Source organism: Budorcas taxicolor, chromosome 9 (genome assembly GCF_023091745.1).
Source record: "Budorcas taxicolor isolate Tak-1 chromosome 9, Takin1.1, whole genome shotgun sequence".
NCBI classification, from domain to species: Eukaryota; Metazoa; Chordata; class Mammalia; order Artiodactyla; family Bovidae; genus Budorcas; species Budorcas taxicolor.
In genome coordinates, this window is record NC_068918.1 from 39,641,593 (window position 1) to 39,660,851 (window position 19,259).

General features: G+C 37.6%; 1 protein-coding gene across 1 annotated transcript in view; it reads right to left on the reverse strand.

The window, feature by feature from the left end:
* Positions 1-19,259, reverse strand: part of GRIK2 (glutamate ionotropic receptor kainate type subunit 2) — a 726,582-nt gene that overhangs the window by 193,486 nt on the left and 513,837 nt on the right. Inside the window, exon 10 of the mRNA XM_052645572.1 lies at positions 15,770-15,976. Coding sequence (XP_052501532.1) covers positions 15,770-15,976 — 207 coding nt within the window. The remainder of the gene's footprint in view (positions 1-15,769; positions 15,977-19,259) is intronic.

A 19,259-nucleotide genomic window follows, 5' to 3' on the forward strand; every position in this document is an offset into this window, starting at 1 on the left:
AATTACCAGGAGTTCATTATTAGGGAAATAAACAGGAAAATTTTAAAAATCTTGAGGATACATCAAAATTTTTCAGTTGTTTTTAAAATTATGTTTAAAAAACACTTAAATATTTCTAAAGATAATGTCAATGTTACTGCAAAAGTAAACAGAAAAGATAAAATAGAACCATTATATTTAAAAGATATTATAATGCTGTAGTTAACACTCTTTCCAAGGGGAGATATTCAATAAGCAGTTGCTATTAAGTAAGTATCAACTATGGGATAATTTCTTGTGAATAGTGATCTATTATACAGTATAAATCAGAATTACACTATCTCCACTTTCAACAACTTGCTGTTTTAATCACTGAAAAAATAGTTCAGTTCCAGAGAACTACATTAGCCCTTCTTAACATGTCATGAACTCTTCAAAGTACTTAGCTCTAATGTCTCAGTTAACAGTCAGAAGATTTCTCATTTAAAGTAAAAGTCATTTTTTTACACTGGTTATTTTTTCCCCCAAAGGAAAATTATTAACTAATATGTCTGACTTAGCCTATTTGGTTGTATATCCTCATGAAGAGAGTGGAAAGAATTCAGACTTTTACTTAAGTATAAGTCCAACCCGTTCAGACTTAAGTCCGCACAAATTACTGAACAAATTGCATGTGGTGTAAGAACTAAATGTGAAAAAAACAAAAATATTAAGACTCTTAAATAATAGAATAGCTTAATGAATTCCTAAGGAAGGATTTCCCCAACAAAGAAAGGTAAACATAACTCTGAAGAAAAAATAAGTAAATCAACAAACCCAAACTTTAAAAAGTCTATTCCAAAATTCACACAAACACAAACACATACACATACTTTAAACAAATTAAAAGACAACATCCTAACCAGGAAAAATGTTTGCATTATCAGTATACAAAAAATATAACACATTACTAAATATCTAAAAGGAAAGGTGAAGGAAGTAAGTGGGAAAATCAAAGGAGGAGAAACTAACGAAAAAGTCAATCAACATGGAAGAAGCGGGGGAAGAGACTACTAATAAAGGAATTATAAGTTAAAGCAATGGGATTCCTTATCTCCTGACTGTGTGTTTTAGTCCCTTAGTCGTGTCCAACTCTTTGCAATCCCATGGACTGGAATCCACCAAGCTCCTCTGTCCATGGAATTCTCTAGGCAAGAATGTTAGAGTAGGCTGTCATTTCCTGCTCCAAGGGATCTTCCCAACCCAGGGATTGAACCTGGGTCTTTCGCACTGCAGGCAGATACTTCAACATCTGGGCTTCCCTTGTGGCTCAGCTGGTAAAGAATCTGCATGCAATGGATTTGATTCCCTGGGTTGGGAATACCCCCTGGAGAAGGAAAAGGCTCTCTACTCCCGTATTCTGGCCTGGAGAATTCCATGGACTACAGTCCATGGGGTCGCAAAGAGTCGGACATGACTGAGCCACTTTCACTTTCACTTTTTAAAATCATCTGAGCCACCAGGGAAGCCCTGACTGACCAAATTCAAAAGTGTGAATCTCAAGTTAGTGATTTTGCAGAGAAACAGAAACTCGTAAACTGACTTTAGAAATGCAGATTGGTAAAACAATTTGGAGAATAGTATTTTCAGTATCTAATGAAATGAAAAATATGGGTAAACTCTGACCAACAATTCTTTTCTTTTAGTGCATCTCTTAGAGCAGCTCTTGCATAGGAGCTCCAGAAGACAAGACAGCAAGACAAGACATGGCTCTTCTGACAGCATCCATTTTCACAGCATAACAATGGAAATAACTTGAATCTCTCTCCACAGGGACTGGTTAAATAAAAATGGTATGTTCCTAGTGTCAACTATTCAAACTATTAAAAATTAATACATAATGATCTGAAAAAATATCAAACAAGAATAACTGCATGTGGGGAAGGATGAGGGAAATGTAATTATATTTTTGTAATTGATTTGGAAATTACTAAATTGACAGATTTTATGGTGAGTATATATAGAGTCTGTGTGTGTGTGTGTGTGTTAGTTGCTCAGTCCTGTCCAGCTCTTTGTGACTCCATTGACTGTAGTCCACCAGGCTACTCTGTTCATGGGATTCTCCAGATAAGAATACTGGAGTGGGTTGCTACGCCCTTCCCCAGGGGATCTTCCCAACCCAGGGATCAAACTCAGGTCTCCCAAACTATGGGCAGATTCTTTACCATCTGAGCTACCAGGGAAGCCCAGAGTAGATCATACAAAATGCAGGGCTGGATGACTCACAAGCTGGAATCAAGATTTGTGGGAGAAATATCAACAACTTCAAATATGCAGATGATACTACTTTAATGGCAGAAAGTGAAGAAAATCATCTTACCTACCTCCTGAGGAATCTGTATGCAAGTCAAGAAGTAACAGTTAGAACAGGACATGGAACAACAGACTGGTTCCAAATAGGGAAAGGAGTACATCAAGGCTGTATATTGTCACCCTGCTTATTTAACTTATACGCAGAATGTATCATGAGAAATGCTGGGCTGGAGGAAGCACAAGCTGGAATCAAGACTGCTGGGAGAAATATCAATAATCTCATATATGCAGATGACACCACACTTATGGCAGAAAGCAAAGAACTAAAGAGCCTCTTGATGAAAGTGAAAAGAGGAGAGTGAAAAAATTGGCTTAAAGCTAAACATTCAGAAAACTAAGATCACTGCATCCAGTCCCATCACCTCATGGCAAATAGATAGAGAAACAGTGGATACAGTGGCTGACTTTATATTTTTGGGCTCCAAAATCACTACAGATGGTGACTGCAGCCATGAAATTAAAAGATGCTTACTCCTTGGAAGGAAAGTTATGACCAACCTAGACAGCACATTAAAAAGCAGAGACATTACTTTGTTGACAAAGGTCTGTCTAGTCAAAGCTATTGTTTCCCAGTAGTCATGTATGGATGTGAGAGTTGGACTGTAATGAAGGTTGAGAGCCAAAGAATTGATGCTTTTGAACTGTGGTGTTGGAGAAGACTCTTGAGAGACCCTTGACAGCAAGGAGATCAAACCAGTCAATCCTAAAGGAAATCAACCCTGAATATTCATTGGAAGGACTGGTGCTGAAGCTGAAGCTTCGATACTTTGCCACCTGATGCAAAGAGCTGACCCGAAAGACCCTGATGCTGGGAAATATTGAGGGCAAGCAGAAAAAGGGCCAGCAGAATATGAGATGGTTGGATGGCATCACTGACTCAATGGACCTGAGTTTGAGCAAAGTCAGGGAGATAGTGAAGGACCAGAAATCCTGGCAAGCTGCAGTTCATGGGGTTACAAAGAGTCAGATACAACTTAGTGATTGAACAACAACAAGGGACTTCAGTATTATGTTATGTTTTATAACCTTTATGCTAAAAGAAACTGAAAGCAAAGTCAACAAACATGTTAACAGTTGCTACTTTGTGTCATGAGAAATTCTAAATAAATTTGCAGTTCTATGTTTTAGTGATTTTCCTCAAATTAAAAAAATAATAACAATAACAATATTACCCTTGCCTAACTTTTTAAAACTGAAATACCATAATGCTTCCAGTAGAATGCAAACTTGAGGCAACATGCTATCAAAATTCAAAAGCTATGGCACAAGTTAATTCCCATTTAGTAGAAACTGGCTTTTGATTTAGGCTTCCCATTTCTGTGATAATACCTGGAGACTTTTTAAGTTCCTTGATAAACAAATGTTTGACTTCCTCCCTGGTATATAATAAAAGAGCAATCAGAAGGCAAGGCAAAGTACAGTGAGGTCCTCTCAGGCTCACTTATGAAGTATAAAAGGCTTGATAGTGTTAAACACCAATTATGTTGTTGAGCCAGCATGCAGGGAAGCATTCAGGCAGCTGGGAACCGCTGCATTACTGGTCTTAAAAAATATGTAAAAGAAGAGGGAATAGGCCCTAAAAGACTACCCAATCTGTAATAGTTGTTTTATAAACTATAACCTATTTTTTCTCATTCTTTTCTTAATCTGTCAAATGCTTTCAAGTTTTGTTTGCTTTTAAAATTTCAGTGGGCTCTTTAGAAATATGAAATGATCAGGAAAAGCCTTGGTGATCAGAGTTTCAACATGGAACCCTGTAGGCAAACTTTAAACAGGGAACAAGGAGAAAAAGCCTAAGGACTGCATGAATCACCAGGTGTCAGGGGACAGTGAGAAATATATTAGATGTCAACACGTGTATTTGACATGCTGGGATTCCCTGGTAGCTCAGCTGGTAAAGAATCTGCCTGCAATGCAGGAGACCCTGCTTCGATTCCTGAGTTAGGAAGATCCTCTGTAGAAGGGATAGGCTACCTAATCCAGTATTCTTGGGTTTCCCTGGTGGCTCAGCTGGTAAAGAATCAGCCTGTGGTGCGAGAGACCTGGGTTCGACCCCTGGGTTGGGAAGATCCCTTGGAGAAGGGAAAGGCTACCCACTTCAGTATTCTTGCCTGGAGAATTCCATGGACTGTATAGTCCATGGGGTCACAAAGAGTCGAACTCTTTGTTGGACTACTGAGCGACTTTCACTTACATGTATATTTGAAAGTTTATACTACAATCTATCAGTATCTCTGCAATACTTTGAGTAGGACAGCTTTGAGAAAACACTAGTGATTAAAGAAGAATCTGACTATAATGTGTAGGTACATTCCTAAAGAAGAGGCTGCTAAGTCGCGTAGTCATGTCCGACTCTGTGTGACTCCATAGATGGCAGCCCACCAGGCTCCACTGTCCTTGGGAGTCTCCAAGCAATAACACTGGAGTGGGCTGCCATTTCCTTCTCCAATGCATGAAAGTGAAATTGCTCAGTAGTGTCCGACTCTTAGTAACCCCATGGACTGCAGCCAACCAGGCTCCTCCGTCCATGGGATTTTCCAGGCAAGAGTACTGGAGTAGGGTGTCATTGCCTTTTCCTAAAGAAGAGGCAGGGAGTACATAATAAAGACATAATAAGGTGGCAAGTGTCTGAACTAAGTGTGTGAGTATAAAACTGGAAGAAAGGGACAGATCTAAGGCCTATTTTTACCCTGCACAAAAAGAGACTTGACATCCTGATTTATTAGCTTATGTATGGATATATACAAGTACATCTTCCTAGGTTCCCACTGCTAAGGCAAACATCATCCAAGATTGGAAAGTAATGCAACTGCCCTTGTCTCCTTTAAGGAATCCCATAATAATATGTGCTGCTAGTTTATTGTAGACTATATGTTTCCCTTCAAACTTATTAATAACTCTAGCTGGATTTATGAATAACATACAACAGTTGTCTCATGAGCCCACAAATGAGTTATCAGCCATAAGGAATTCATAGCCCAGAGCTACAAGTAAATGTATGCTCAACTTATTACCATAGTTGCATCACCAAGTTTCTGTGTACTCATCTCTACTGACAGGTTCAATAGCTAAGCTTGATTTTAATAATGAAAAATTTGATCAGATATTTCATAAAATATTATACAAAAAGCTATGATGCTTTAATTTCCTGAGGAAAATGTGTCACTGTTTATTTCATTCCTTGGAGCTTGAATAGACACTCTCATTGGGGCCCTTGGAAGATGATATTAAAAAAAAGAATTTGGAAAACACATTGCATATTCTCTAAGGAGCAAGGTGTTTGAGTGTAACATTTATTGTGGCACACTATGGACCATTTATGTCATTCTTTCATTCTTGAATACTAAACACTTTCTCTCATCCTATTATTTGTGTCTCCTAGTTATTTTCAGTATATTTGAAACACATGAATACTACCATGCACGTACCTCAATACCAGAGGATTTATGGAAGCAATGAACTGATACAGTAAAATAGTGTCCTGATATAGATTTTAATCAGTTTGGTGACTCACAAAATTTTCAGTTTTTATAGCTGCCCAGCACATTTCAAATAGAATGGCCCAACAATCATCATAAAAACTCAAATCATGGCTAGTTTGATGAATATTCCTCTTAGCATTAAAATACTAAAATGAGTAGGTCATCTATGTTAATGAAAAACTGCATAGATTTTACTTCATTTTCCCTGTAATAATACCTACTATTAATATATCCCATGAAACATTCAAATAATATGATTCTGGAAAATTTTTATTTTAAAAGTATATATTTGAGAAATGTCTGTTTAAAGGATTAAAGCAAGGAAGATAAGCCTTTGAACATTCAGTCATACATTTAACTCAAATTTGACACAATACCAAATTATACAATAAATATAAGAAGATCCAAAAACATTTTGACTTTTCCAATAATGATTTATTTGATTTAAAAATAATATTAAATAGAAATTTTCAAAAGAATTAGCTTGTCCCTTGATTTCCTATCAATTCTTCTCTATGTTTAATTAATTCTAATATAAAACTACCATTCACAAGACATGGATCATTTAGGTAGGAAAGCACTGAGATATTGGAACATTGAAGGTTCCAATGAATAAATTTTACATTAAAACTTAACACTAATTTTACTATGGTTTAACATAAAATTAATATCAATAGCAACTATAATCCCTACATCTTTCTCATAATATAGTATCTAAATGTTATATTTTTAGTCTTCAAAAATAATACTCATAAGCTATAATAAAAACAGAATAAGTAAGAAGAGACAAACTGAATTTATTAGTTCAAACATATCTCTGTTTCTTATCTATTGTCATACACTACATTAGGAAACATATGTTTGTATATATAATTAATAATTATTAATATGTATAACTATTTATTTTTGAGAAGATTAAGGCTGAAAGAATTTGAAGCAATGGGACCAAAGCATAAAACTATATAGTGAAACAATTAGGACCTGAACCAACATCTGTCTCACCAAGTACTTACTAGGATACTTTCTGTGCAGCCCTGTTTTGGAAATGATGGGGGAGGAAGGTGTTTCAAGGGAAAAGGCTTATCATTTTCCAAAGACTAACAAGGCTTCAGGGAGCCACTCTCTCCTAATAACTTTCTGAGGTTCTGTCTTCATATCGCACCATCAAGAACGGTCCCTGGTAAGATTAAAATAAACTTAGAGATCATAACAAACCTTATATACTGAGGATCCTCTCAAGAATGAATGAGAGAGAAGAAGTGGGTAAAAGCAGTTATTACAAAAATAGACTTCCAACAGTCAGGGCAAATTAAAATTAAACATAAGAGACTCAATCCTCTCTACTGAAAATGATCAGAGACCCTTCCGCTTTTCTTAGAACATTTACTTAAGAAAACTTGTAATTTTAAGTCTTGTCTCTCTTTTTGACATTTATGAAAAAGTGAAAGTTAGTCAATCAGTCTATTACCCTTTGTTGTTTTCCAGTACTGAGTTGTGTCCAGTTCTTTGCAACTCCATGTGTGTGTTAGTCGTTCAGTTGCTTCCAGCTCTTTGCAACCCCATGGACTGTAGCCTTCCAGGTTCCTATGTCCATGGAGTTCTCCAGGCAAGAATACTGGGGTGGGTTTCCAGTTCCTTCTCCAGAGAACCTTGCCCACCCAGAGATCCAAACCGTGCTGCTGCTGTGCTTAGTCACTCAGTCATGTCCGACTCTTTGCAACCCTATGAACTGTACCTGTCAGGTTTCTCTGTCCATTGGATTCTCCAGGCAAGAATACTGGTGGGTTGCCATGCCCTCCTCCAGGGATCTTCCCAACCCAGGGACTGAAAGCATCTGGCATTGCAAGCAGATTCTCTACCATTTGAGCCACTGAGGAAGCCCTTGCAACTCCATGGACTGAATTAATCTTTACAAGTCAGGTAAGCCTCTTGCCAGGTTTCCCACTAGAGGATGCCTTTTTTAAGGACCTGAATAGTAACTATTTCAAATGGAATCACCAGGGGTGGGAGAGAGGCTCAAAAATGAAGGGATATAAGTATATATATATATATATATATATATATATATATATATATATATTATATATATATATATTTGATTCACTTTTTTGTACAGCAGAAACTAACACAACATTGTAAGACAATTATATTCCAATCATATAATTTTTTTAAAAAAGGAATAGAATCACCCAGGAAGAGTGCATCCTAACTCCTAATTTCTGTGGAAATTTCTGTGGGTGAGTGCCTAAAATCTACCTGCTGTCATAAAAGTATGAGAAGCTAGTTCTTCTACAGTATGCTGCTGCTGCTGCTGCAGCTGCTGCTGCTGCTGCTGCTGCTGCTGCTGCTGCTAAGTCACTTCAGTCGTGTCCAACTCTGTGTGACCTCAGAGATGGCAGCCCACCAGGCTCCCCTGTCCCTAGGATTCTCCAGGCAAGAACACTGGAGTGGGTTGCCATGTCCTTCTCCAATGCATGAAAGTGAAAAGTGAAAGTGAAGTCACTCAGTCATGTCTGACTCTTCACGACCCCATGGACCGCAGCCTACCAGGCTCCTCTGTCCATGGGATTTTCCAGGCAAGAGTACTGGAGTGGGGTGCCATCGCCTTCTCCGCTTCTACAGTATAATTGGCAGTATAAAGCCAATTATCTAACACAGATGGTTATCCCAGTTTAGTTCAGTCACTCAGGCATGTCTGACTCTTTGCGATCCCATGAACTGTAGCACACCAGGCTTCCCTGTCCATCACCAATTCCCAGAGCTTGCTCAAACTCATGTCCATCAAGTTGGTGATGCCATCCAACCATCTCATCCTCTGTCACCCCTTCTCCTCCAGTTACCAAACAAATTTAATATGAACTATGTGTGATGAGTAGTACTTTCAAGGCTTCTTGAGGACTAGTTGTTTCTATTCAGAACACATATGTACTATAATGGGTTGCGTCTGCTTGGCTATATTAAAGGCTGATATTTTTTTCTGTCTTTGCCATCTCTTAGCAAATTGCCTACAGTGCACATCACATTCCAGTTTAATGCTTTTCCATAATATTATTTTCTTTTTCTTCTACCTTTGTGGAGACATTTTCTGGGTTGGATGAAGATCTTATTTGTAATTACATTTCTCCATCACAACACCTGAATAAATACAGTTTCTTTATTGGTTATGCCCCCTCTACTTGACCATAAATTCAAGAAAGTCTACAAAAGTGGATTGGCACATAGCCTGTATAAGATAAATATCATTTGCTTCTGTCCCCCAAGTTCACATACAAATGATAAGTACCATAATTCAGATGCAGCTGACTGTAGCCCACAATTCTAGATGTTGACATATGATCCAGGTGGGGCCATTCCACTAGCCACCTTCGTGGTCCCAGCCTTACGGCTTAGTTCACAGATGGGGACATGGTCCTAGTTGCCCCAGTTGACACCCCTCTCCCCTCATCCCAACACCCTAAAAATAGGTTTTGCTGAAATTTTGGCTAAAGGAGACCACTCTCTTTTTAGAAGAAGGACTCTAAGAAATAGGTAAACCTAGATTTCTCAGCCTCAATACTACTGGTATTTGGGACAAGTAACATTTTATTCTGAGGGCCTAAGTACATTATTCAGAGGCTAGTATTTCTAGCCTCTACCCCTTAGTGACAGCAGTAACACCCCTCCCACCTCCTTAAATTGTGACAATAAATATGTTCCCCAACATTGCCAAATGTTTGCTGGAAAAAAAAAAAATGCCCCGAATTGAGAACCACTGGCCTAGCACCAACTTGAGCCACCTTTGTCTCCATGTAGAAAGAAAGTGTTTAAGAATAAAATCAATAAAGAGAGTAAAGCCAAGAGATAACAAGGCAGTGAAAGAGAGAACAATGTATGCAATGGCCTGCTTTAAGCCCCTGGGTTGAATGTACTTGAAGTGAAAATCACTGTTGGATGTTTTTTGTAATGTGGGACTTTAAAAAAATATGTGTTTGTATAAGCTCTATTTAGCCAAGGTTCATACACTTGCAACTCATATAGCCCCAATTGATATTAAAACTACTGTACAACTTTGTTATTGTTTAATCTCTAAGCTGTGTCTGAGTCTTTTGAGACCCCATGGACTGCAGCCCACAGGGCTTCTCAGTCCATGGGATTTCCCACACAAGAACACTATATAAATTACATGCAAGTAAATAGTATAGATATTAAGTTGGTAATTAAAGTGTAATGGTGTTATACAATAAGAATTATGTGGAAATTCTTTGCAGGTAGACTTCCTGGGGCCTGGTGAGGAAGCCTCACTGATGAAGGGTTTCTGAAGCTGAGCAAAAGTAGTTTGGATCAGATGAGCTAGATGGGGGTTGAGGAGAGTTCTGAAGACAGAAAACTAGACTGGAGGCAAAGGAGAACAAGAATGAAAAAAGCCCACATGTGGGTGGAGAGAGCAGAGTAGATGAAAATATACAAAGGTGTGTCAGTTAGAGTTTCAACAGAAAATAGGTGCACACTCATATGAGGATACATGAGCAGGATTTATTTACAAAAGGACTAACTGATTCTCAAACTTCAGAGAACATCAGAATATCATCAGGCAGGCTTGTTAAAAAGGAGATTGCCAGATTTCACCACAGTTTCAGATCAGGGAGGTCTAGAGTGGGACCTGAAAATGTGCATTTCCAACATGTTTGAAAGTGATACTGATTCTGCAGCTCTATGGAATATACTTTGAGAACTACTGGTAAAGAGAACTTTAAGGAATGGTGTAGGAACTCAAAGCCATTAGCAGCTAAGCTGTAACCACCCCTAAGATCAGAATAAACACAGCTATGTAGGGTATAAATTGGAACTGAGAGCAGAGCAGAGATTTGTGTAGAGCAGACATGATTGCAAGAAACTGGCACACAATGTGAGGACACAAGCCAATCTAAGACACTACCTCAGAGTATGGAACAAGGAGCAAAATAATTAACCTTACTATCCTCTCTGACTTGGACCTTTGCTTGGGAAGCTCTGTTGATTTATTCTATTTTGGAACAACCTCCCAGTATGAAAGCAGGGTGGAGAAGCTCTGAGAGTCTGTCTGAAGGGTCAAAAAGATTTCCACAGGAGATAAGCAATAATCAATGCAGTTCAGTTGAGTTGCTCAGTCGTGTCTGACTCTTTGCGGCCCCATGAGTCGCAGCATGCCAGTCCTCCCTATCCATCACCAACTCCCAGAGTCCACCTAAACCCATGTCCATTGAGTCGGTGATGCCATCCAACCATCTCATCCTCTGTGGTCCCCTTCTATTCCTGCCCTCAATCTTTCCCAGCATCAGGGTATTTTCCAATGAGTCAGCTCTTCGCATCAGGTGGCCAAAGTATTGGAGTTTCAGCTTCAACATCAGTCCTTCCAATGAACACCCAGGACTGATCTTTAGTATGGACTGGTTGGATCTCCTTGCAGTCCAAGGGACTAGGGCTTGTAAATATATTATATAGTCGGTCCTATATCCTTCCGACAGTGAAAACTACTGAGAGATTGTATGCAAAAGAGGGGCATGATCAGATTTCTCTTTCTTAAACAAGACTCTAGTTGAAGATATGAATAGATACCAGATTAGAGAGCTTCCCTGGTGGCTTAGATGGTAAAGCATTTGCCTGCAATGCAGGAGACCTGGGCTTGATCCCTGGGTCAGGAAGATCCCCTGGAGAAGAAGATGGCTACCCACTCTAGTATTCTTGCCTGGAGAATTCCATGGACAGAGGAGCCTGGCAGGCTATACAGTCCTTGGGGAAGCAAAGAGTCGGACACAGCTGAGTGACTAAAGACACTTTCACCAGATTAGAAGGAAATAATTCTCATATGGGGCTCTTAATCCATGTAACAATGGAGCTGGAGAGAAGTGGGTAGCTTTCAGAATGATTTAAGAAGCACACTTAATATACACTGCAAACATGATACTAAATTTTTGGCTTGGGAAAACTATTGAATTGTTAATGCCACTTATTGATATATGAAACTCTTTGGGGGGAACAGATTCAGAAAAAATGAATAATACCTTCAGCCTGGAACATGCTTCCTTTGAGGTGCTTATGAGACATTCACATGGAAAATATACCAGAGGTAGTTAGATACATGGGTGGAAAGCTCAGAGCTGAAGATATAGAATAGAGAAATTTCAGAATGAGAATGGTAATCAAGCTCTGAAAGAGGATAATTTTATCTTAGTAAAGTAAGGAGTGGGAGAAGTTCAGGGTGTTGATTAGTAGTTCAGTTACTACTTTACATTGAAATTAGCATATTCATGAACATGCAAACTAAGTTGAGGCGGTACAAGGGAAAATACACTGACTACAGTTATCATTCTAGTTAAATGTGACATATGCCAAACATTAAAAACTAAGGCTATGCCAACAGTATGTATCATGAGGAAAGTATCAAGAAAGGGTGTATTGAAATAGGATAGTACTTTAGCACAGAAAAAAACAGAAGGTGAAGTGACAGGTATGACACTGAGGATAAATGATTAAACAACTTAAAAGCTGCATCAGTGGTCTCAACTCAATACCAAAAATACTTTTTGAGGAATAAATGTTAAATAATAAAACCTTCCTTACTATCCCTTCATTTGATGTATTATTATCTTTTATGCCACAGCTCTATTCCTATAACCCAACCTTCATTTTCTACTTTATAGTTCTCTTAGAGAAACATATAGGTACAAAATCAAGAAAAAATAAATCTAAGAAACATAAAACTTCTAATCAATTTTGAATCTCAAAAAACTTAAATAAAAGAACATTAAGCACACATGACAAGTATAAAGCATAAAGGGATTGGTTTGGCATAGAGGCATTGATGATATAACATTTTTGGGTTTTGACTAAAATAAAAGTCTTCCATAAGTTAGTTATTCATAGAAATCTATAGTGAATATTCCTTGTATTGCTCTGTATAGCATTCAGTCCACTTTCTTCAAGTATAAGCAACCTAATTTTCTTCTGAAAACCCAGTTTCCCAACTCTAAATCTATATGGTTTTAATCTTCACTGGTGATCCAGTGGTTGAGAATCTACCTTCCAATGCAGTGAAAGTGGGTTTGATCCCTTGTCAGGGAACTAAGGTCCCACAAACCCCAGGGGGAACTATGAAGATCCTTCATGCTGAAACTAAGCCCAGATGCAGCCAAAAAATTAATTAATAATTAATTAAGGTATTGACCCTACCTCCTAGTTTCTTGTGAGTATATGCCTAGAATAATCAACGAGAATACCATTTGCCTCTGAATTGGATAACTGGCACAGAATTTAGTTTATGAAATGACAACCCACTCCAGTATCTCTTGCCTGGGAAATCTGATGGACAGAGAAGCTTGGTGGGCTACAGTCCATGGGGTCACAGAGAGTTGGGCACAACTGAAGTGACTTAGCACTCACAAAGGTCAGGAAGGGGCTTCCCCAATAGTTTAGCAGGTAAAGAATCTGCCTGCAATACAGGAGACACAGGAGATGTGGGTTTGTTCCCTGGGTTGGGAAGATCCCCTTGAGAAGGAAATGGCAACCCACTCCAGTAGTCTTGCCTGGAGAATCCCCTGGACTGAGGACCCTTCCAAACAGGTGCAAACAATTGGACATGACTGAGTGACTACCCACACACACATAGGTCAGGCAAATAAAACTGAATTTGGAGTTTTTGATAAAATTATACCTTTCAGGTGCTATATTTCTACCTAGAGGGTTAATCTAGAACTGCTGGTAGCAATTGTTGCTGTCACCTATTGAGAGGCACATGTCTAAGAGTTAGATGAATATAAGGAAGTGAGAACTAAATGAGGCAAAAGATAAGAGAAATAAAATATTAATATTCCAAATCCAGCCACACTACCTCTAGATTCCACAGAGATGCAAACCAATAAATTATTTAAACCAGCTTGAGTTAGGTTTATGAAAGTTAGTGTTATATTAATATAAACTAACAGAAGGAAAGTTATGACCAACCTAGATAGCATATTCAAAAGCAGAGACATTACTTTTCCAACAAAGGTCTGTCTAGTCAAGGCTATGGTTTTTCCAGTGGTCATGTATGATGTGAGAGTTGGACCGTGAAGAAAGCTGAGTGCCAAAGAATTGATGCTTTTGAACTGTGGTGTTGGCAAAGACTCTTGAGAGTCCCTTGGACTGCAAAGAGATTCAACCAGTCCATCTTTAAGGAGATCAGTCCTGGGTGTTCATTGGAAGGACTGATGTTAAAGTTGAAACTCCAGTACTTTGGCCACCTCATGCGAAGAACTGACTCATTAGAAAAGACCCTGATGCTGGGAGGGATCGGGGGCAGGACGAGAAGGGAATGACAGAGGATGAGATGGTTGGATGGCATCACTGACTCCATGGACATGAGTTTGGGTAAACCTGGGAGTTGGTAATGGACAGGGAGGCCTGGCGTGCTGGGATTCATGGGGTCTCAACGAGTCGGACACAACTGAGTGACTGAACTGAACTGAACTGAACATACAGTTTAAGGTTTTATGTTTGATCCCAAATCATGTATATGTTCATCATCTCTCAATGTATTTTACAAAGTTAAAACATAAATGTCCCATATAAGGAGAATTTGTGAGAAATAATTGATCAAGTCTAGGAGTTCAGGAACTTACAGAGTAAATTCCAAGTCACTAAAATAAATATACTGAAATTTTGAAGAAAATTGGGTTTTCCTTGTGGCTCAGCTCGTAAAGAATCTGCCTGCAATGTAGGAGACCTGGGAAGATCCCCTGCAGAAAGGAAAGACTACCCACACCATTATTCTGGCCTGGAAAATTCCATGGATTTTATAGACCACGGGATCACAAAGAGTTGGACACAACTGAGCAACTTTCATTCACTTCACTTTGAAGAAAAAGGAATTTTTAAAATGGTAATCTGTTCCTAACCATTGTCTAATATCCCTTTCTTGACAGAGAGATAGGTAGATAGCTAGACAGATCTCCTTTATTCTCTTTCTTGATGATGAACTTTGTAATTAATGGCAAAGTATCTTCAAAATGTTTTGAAAATTGCCTATATTTGCTACTTCTATTAAGTAAGAATTTTTATTTAGGATACAACTCACAAAGTTTTTTAAAAGAAAATTATTTAAATAACTTTCCAGAATTCTTTACAATCATTATGTGCCTTAATATTAAGGAAAATGTCAAAATATGCTTAAATGTTACAAAACACATAGTCAAATATTATGTTATGATGTTTAAGAGAGTTTTTTCAAATAGATGAATTAATTAACACTGACAACTGACAAATTATGAAATAATGTTTTCTTGACCAAGAATAAATGCCTGAATTATTTCTTAAAAAATAAAATAACTAGGGGGGCTCAGGATGGGGAACACATGTACACCCATGTCTGATTCATGTAAATGTATGCCAAAAACCACTACAATATTGTAAAGTAATTAGCCTTAAGTTAAACAAATTTTTAAAAAAGAAAAAAATAAATAAAATATCTGTCATTCTGCTTTAATATGCTTAATATTCTTGCTTTATTATTATATAGTATTTGATTCTAGATTTTTTGTACAGATTACTTTCATCTTTAAAGACAATAAGTATCTTATCTTAGTATAAAAAATTTTTATCATGAAATTTAGAATTTGTACCACCTATTCTCTCCATTGATTAGAAAGCTAATATTACAAAAGTGAAAAAGAAATTCACTGTTAAAAAACTGAATTCCATCTTACAAATCAAGACCAAAACTTCAGGATATTAAACCACTAACTACTAGTTAATTTAAGATAGACACATGTCTCTAATAGAATTATATTCATCCCTTATATTCTTTATGCTTGACAAAAATATATACTTTGAATAACATTATTGAAAAAGTAAATACTTAAAATACATCACTGTTCTTTGACTTTATTAGCCCTTGACCATTAAAAAAACGTAAATCTAATAGAAATCTTCCAAAGGTAGTAATAATGAGAAAAGGGACTTACATGATCAATTAGTTCACGGACCATTCCATTCCATTGTCCATTGGCATCATCCTGGGCTCCGTATTTCCCATCCTCCACAAGTCTAATTTCATATGTAAAGCCAAGGATTGTAGATAGCTCTCTGAGGAGGTCAATGCAATAGCCCTCAAATCGATCATTTCCATAAAGAGGTTTGTCAGACTTTTTAAACAGAACATAGGGTTCCTCCTGGAAACAGTGAACATGAAGGGACGAAGTGTTAGTTAATCATGAAACTATTACAAAAATTATAACTTTGGTAATAAGTTGGTAAAGATAGAAAATTCCACATTAATTTAAAGCAGTCAACTTTATTTTTTTCTCATTGTGATTAGCATAGGCATATGTGATTAACTAAGAAGGCATATTACTTTGAGAACACTTATGTCTCATAAGAGATATTTAAATATAATAACATCAACAAAACTTATAATAAAATGATATGTTATATATATTATACCACATCTTATATAACATATGATAAATAATATATAAAATGATTATATACTATATAATATACCAAGATATAATTTCAATATATTATATTTAATTACAATATATGATTATAATATCCCAATTTGAATTATAATTAATTTCAAGTACATTGTTTTAGTGAGATTTATTGATAAAAGAATGAAAAAAGTCATTATCTAATTGCCTACCACTAGCTAAGAACTGAATTAGGCACTTATATTCACACTATCTCATTCTTTATCTCATTCTGTTCTAAGAACTATCAAAATTACAACTATTATAATTATAAAAGAAAAAACAATAGCTTACTTTAGAGTATAGAGAAGAAACTAACACATATCAAGTGATTATTCATTCATCCAACATTTTATTGAGTACCTAATATAATTCCTGAATCATGAAGTTTATGGTATAGAATAAGAAACCAATAATAAATGCCCAAATGAACAGAACCCATTACTTCTGATGCTAATCAACTGTATAAAAACATAAAATAGTGCAATAAGACATTGAATGAAATATCAAGGTACTTGCAACATAAGAGAAGACAAAATTGTGTAATATGTCTGGAAACCTTTTCTGAGGAGATGAAACATGCGCTAGAACTTAAAAGATGAGAAGGAGTCGAGCCATTTGAAAATCTGAAAGAAGAGCATTTCAAGCCAAGGACACAGCAGTAAAAACCCTGAGATCAACATGACACTAGAGTGTACCCGGAAGAGGACCACAGCTCTCAATATGATTGAGGTCACATGTAGTAAGTAGGTGAGGGAATTAGTTGAATACGGTAAAAATGAAGAGCAAGTGAAAGTGAAAGTCGCTCAGTCATGTCCTACTCTTTGCAACCCAATGGACTATATATCGATGGAATTCTCCAGGCCAGAATACTGGAGTGGGTAGCCTTTCCCTTCTCCAGGAGATCTTCCCAACCCAGGGATGGAACCCTGGTCTCCCACATTGCAGGTGGATTGTTTACCAGCTGAGCCACAAGGGAACCCCAAGAATCCTGGAGTGGGTAGCCTATCCCTTCTCCAGGGGATCTTCCTGACCCAGGAATCGAACTGGGGGCTCCTGCATTGCAGGTGGATTCTTTACCAACTGAGCTATGAGGGAAGCCCAATGAAGAGCAAGTGAGGAGCCAAATCTTATAAGGGTTTGCAAAGCAGGCCCTATCAAATACTGTATGTTTAACTAAGCGCTAAGAAAATCCATGTATCAGCATATTTTATTGGAAGTGGGTGGAACATGATACGACAGATTGTCCTACAACTAAACTAGGGTGCAACTGGCTCTACTACTTACTATTTGACAGTACAACACCTCTGGAAGTTTCTCTCTAGAGTAAGATGTTGCAAAGTGAAAAAGTTAAGGATACTCCCATGCCAATCCATTTAGCAAGCTATCACCCTCTTCTCAGCCCCTGGAGAATATCAGTCATCTCATGAGGGCCATCACACCAAAAGACTTTTTGGACCAACAGCAATGTGTCAGCTTGCCCATACTCATCTCAGAAACAAGACTAATTCCACCTCTCTTCCCATCTCCTTTGACCTGGCTTATCCCTATTGTTTCTTACACACTTTAACTTTCCTGCTCTTCTGATGCTCCAGTGTGTAAAAGAAGTCCTGCTCAAAGATCAGCACCTTATTCCACATCTCACTTCCCTGGAATATAACATCCACATTGATTCATTATAGTATCTCCATGCTTAATATAATACTTGGCACATAATATGTGCAAAGAAAATATTAATTGTATAAATGATAAATTAATTTTCAGACTCAGTTTTCTTGTCTCTAAGTTGATTCAACAATGCTTTTAAGTTGTTTTGAGAATTCAACAAAAGGAACGTAGCAGATATAGCTTAATATTATTTCATTATTTTAGATGCAATAATTTTCCATGGAGTCTAATAGACTTTATTTCTATAGCAGTTTTAGATTTACAGTAAAATTAAATGCAAAGTTCAGAGTTCCCATATACCCCCTGCCATCATGCATGCCAAGCCTCCTCCATTACCAGTATCCCCCACCAGACTGATACACTTATTTTTAACAAGCCTACAATGATACATAATTATCAGCGAACATCCACAATTTATATTAGGATTGTATTTTCTATAGGTTTTGTCAAATATATAATGACATGTAGTTCACCATTATAGCAACATACAGAATAATTTCACTGCCCAAAAAGTCCTCTGTGGTCTACCTATTAACCCCTCCCTCTCCTTAAACCCTGGCAACTGCTAATCTTTTTTGTCTACAGTTTTCTCTTTTCTAAATGTCATATAATTGGATTAATACTATAATAAGTATGTAGCCTTTTCATGTTGGCTTTTTTCACCGAGTAATATACATTTACGTTTCTTTCAAATCTTTTTATGGCTTGATGGTTCATTTCTTTCAAGTGCTGAATAATATCCCATTATCTGAATGTACCACAGTTTGATGAACCATTCACCTACTGAAAGACATCTTGGTTGCTTCCAAGTTTTGTCAATTATGAATAAGCTGCTATAAACATTCACACGCAGGTTTTTATATGGATATAAGTTTCAACATATTTGGATAAACAGAGGTGCATTCAATTGTTACATCATACAAGAGTATGTTTAGTCTTGCTGCTGCTGCTAAGTCACTTCAGTCGTGTCTGACTCTGTGCGACCCCATAGACGGCAGCCCAGCAGGCTCCCCCATCCCTGGGATTCTCCAGGCAAGAATACTGGAGTAGGTCTCCATTTCCTTCTCCAACGCATGAAAGTGAAAAGTGAGAGTGAAGTCGCTCAGTTGTGTCCGACTCTTAGCGACCCCATGGACTGCAGCCCACCAGGCTCCTCCATCCATGGGATTTTCCAGGCAAGAGTACTGGAGTGGGGTGCCACTGCCTTAGTCTTGCTAGAAACTGCCAAAATGTTTTCCAAATTAGTTGTACCAGTTGGAGTTCACCACCAGCAATGAATGAGAGTTCCTGTTGTTGTACACCCTCAACAGCATTT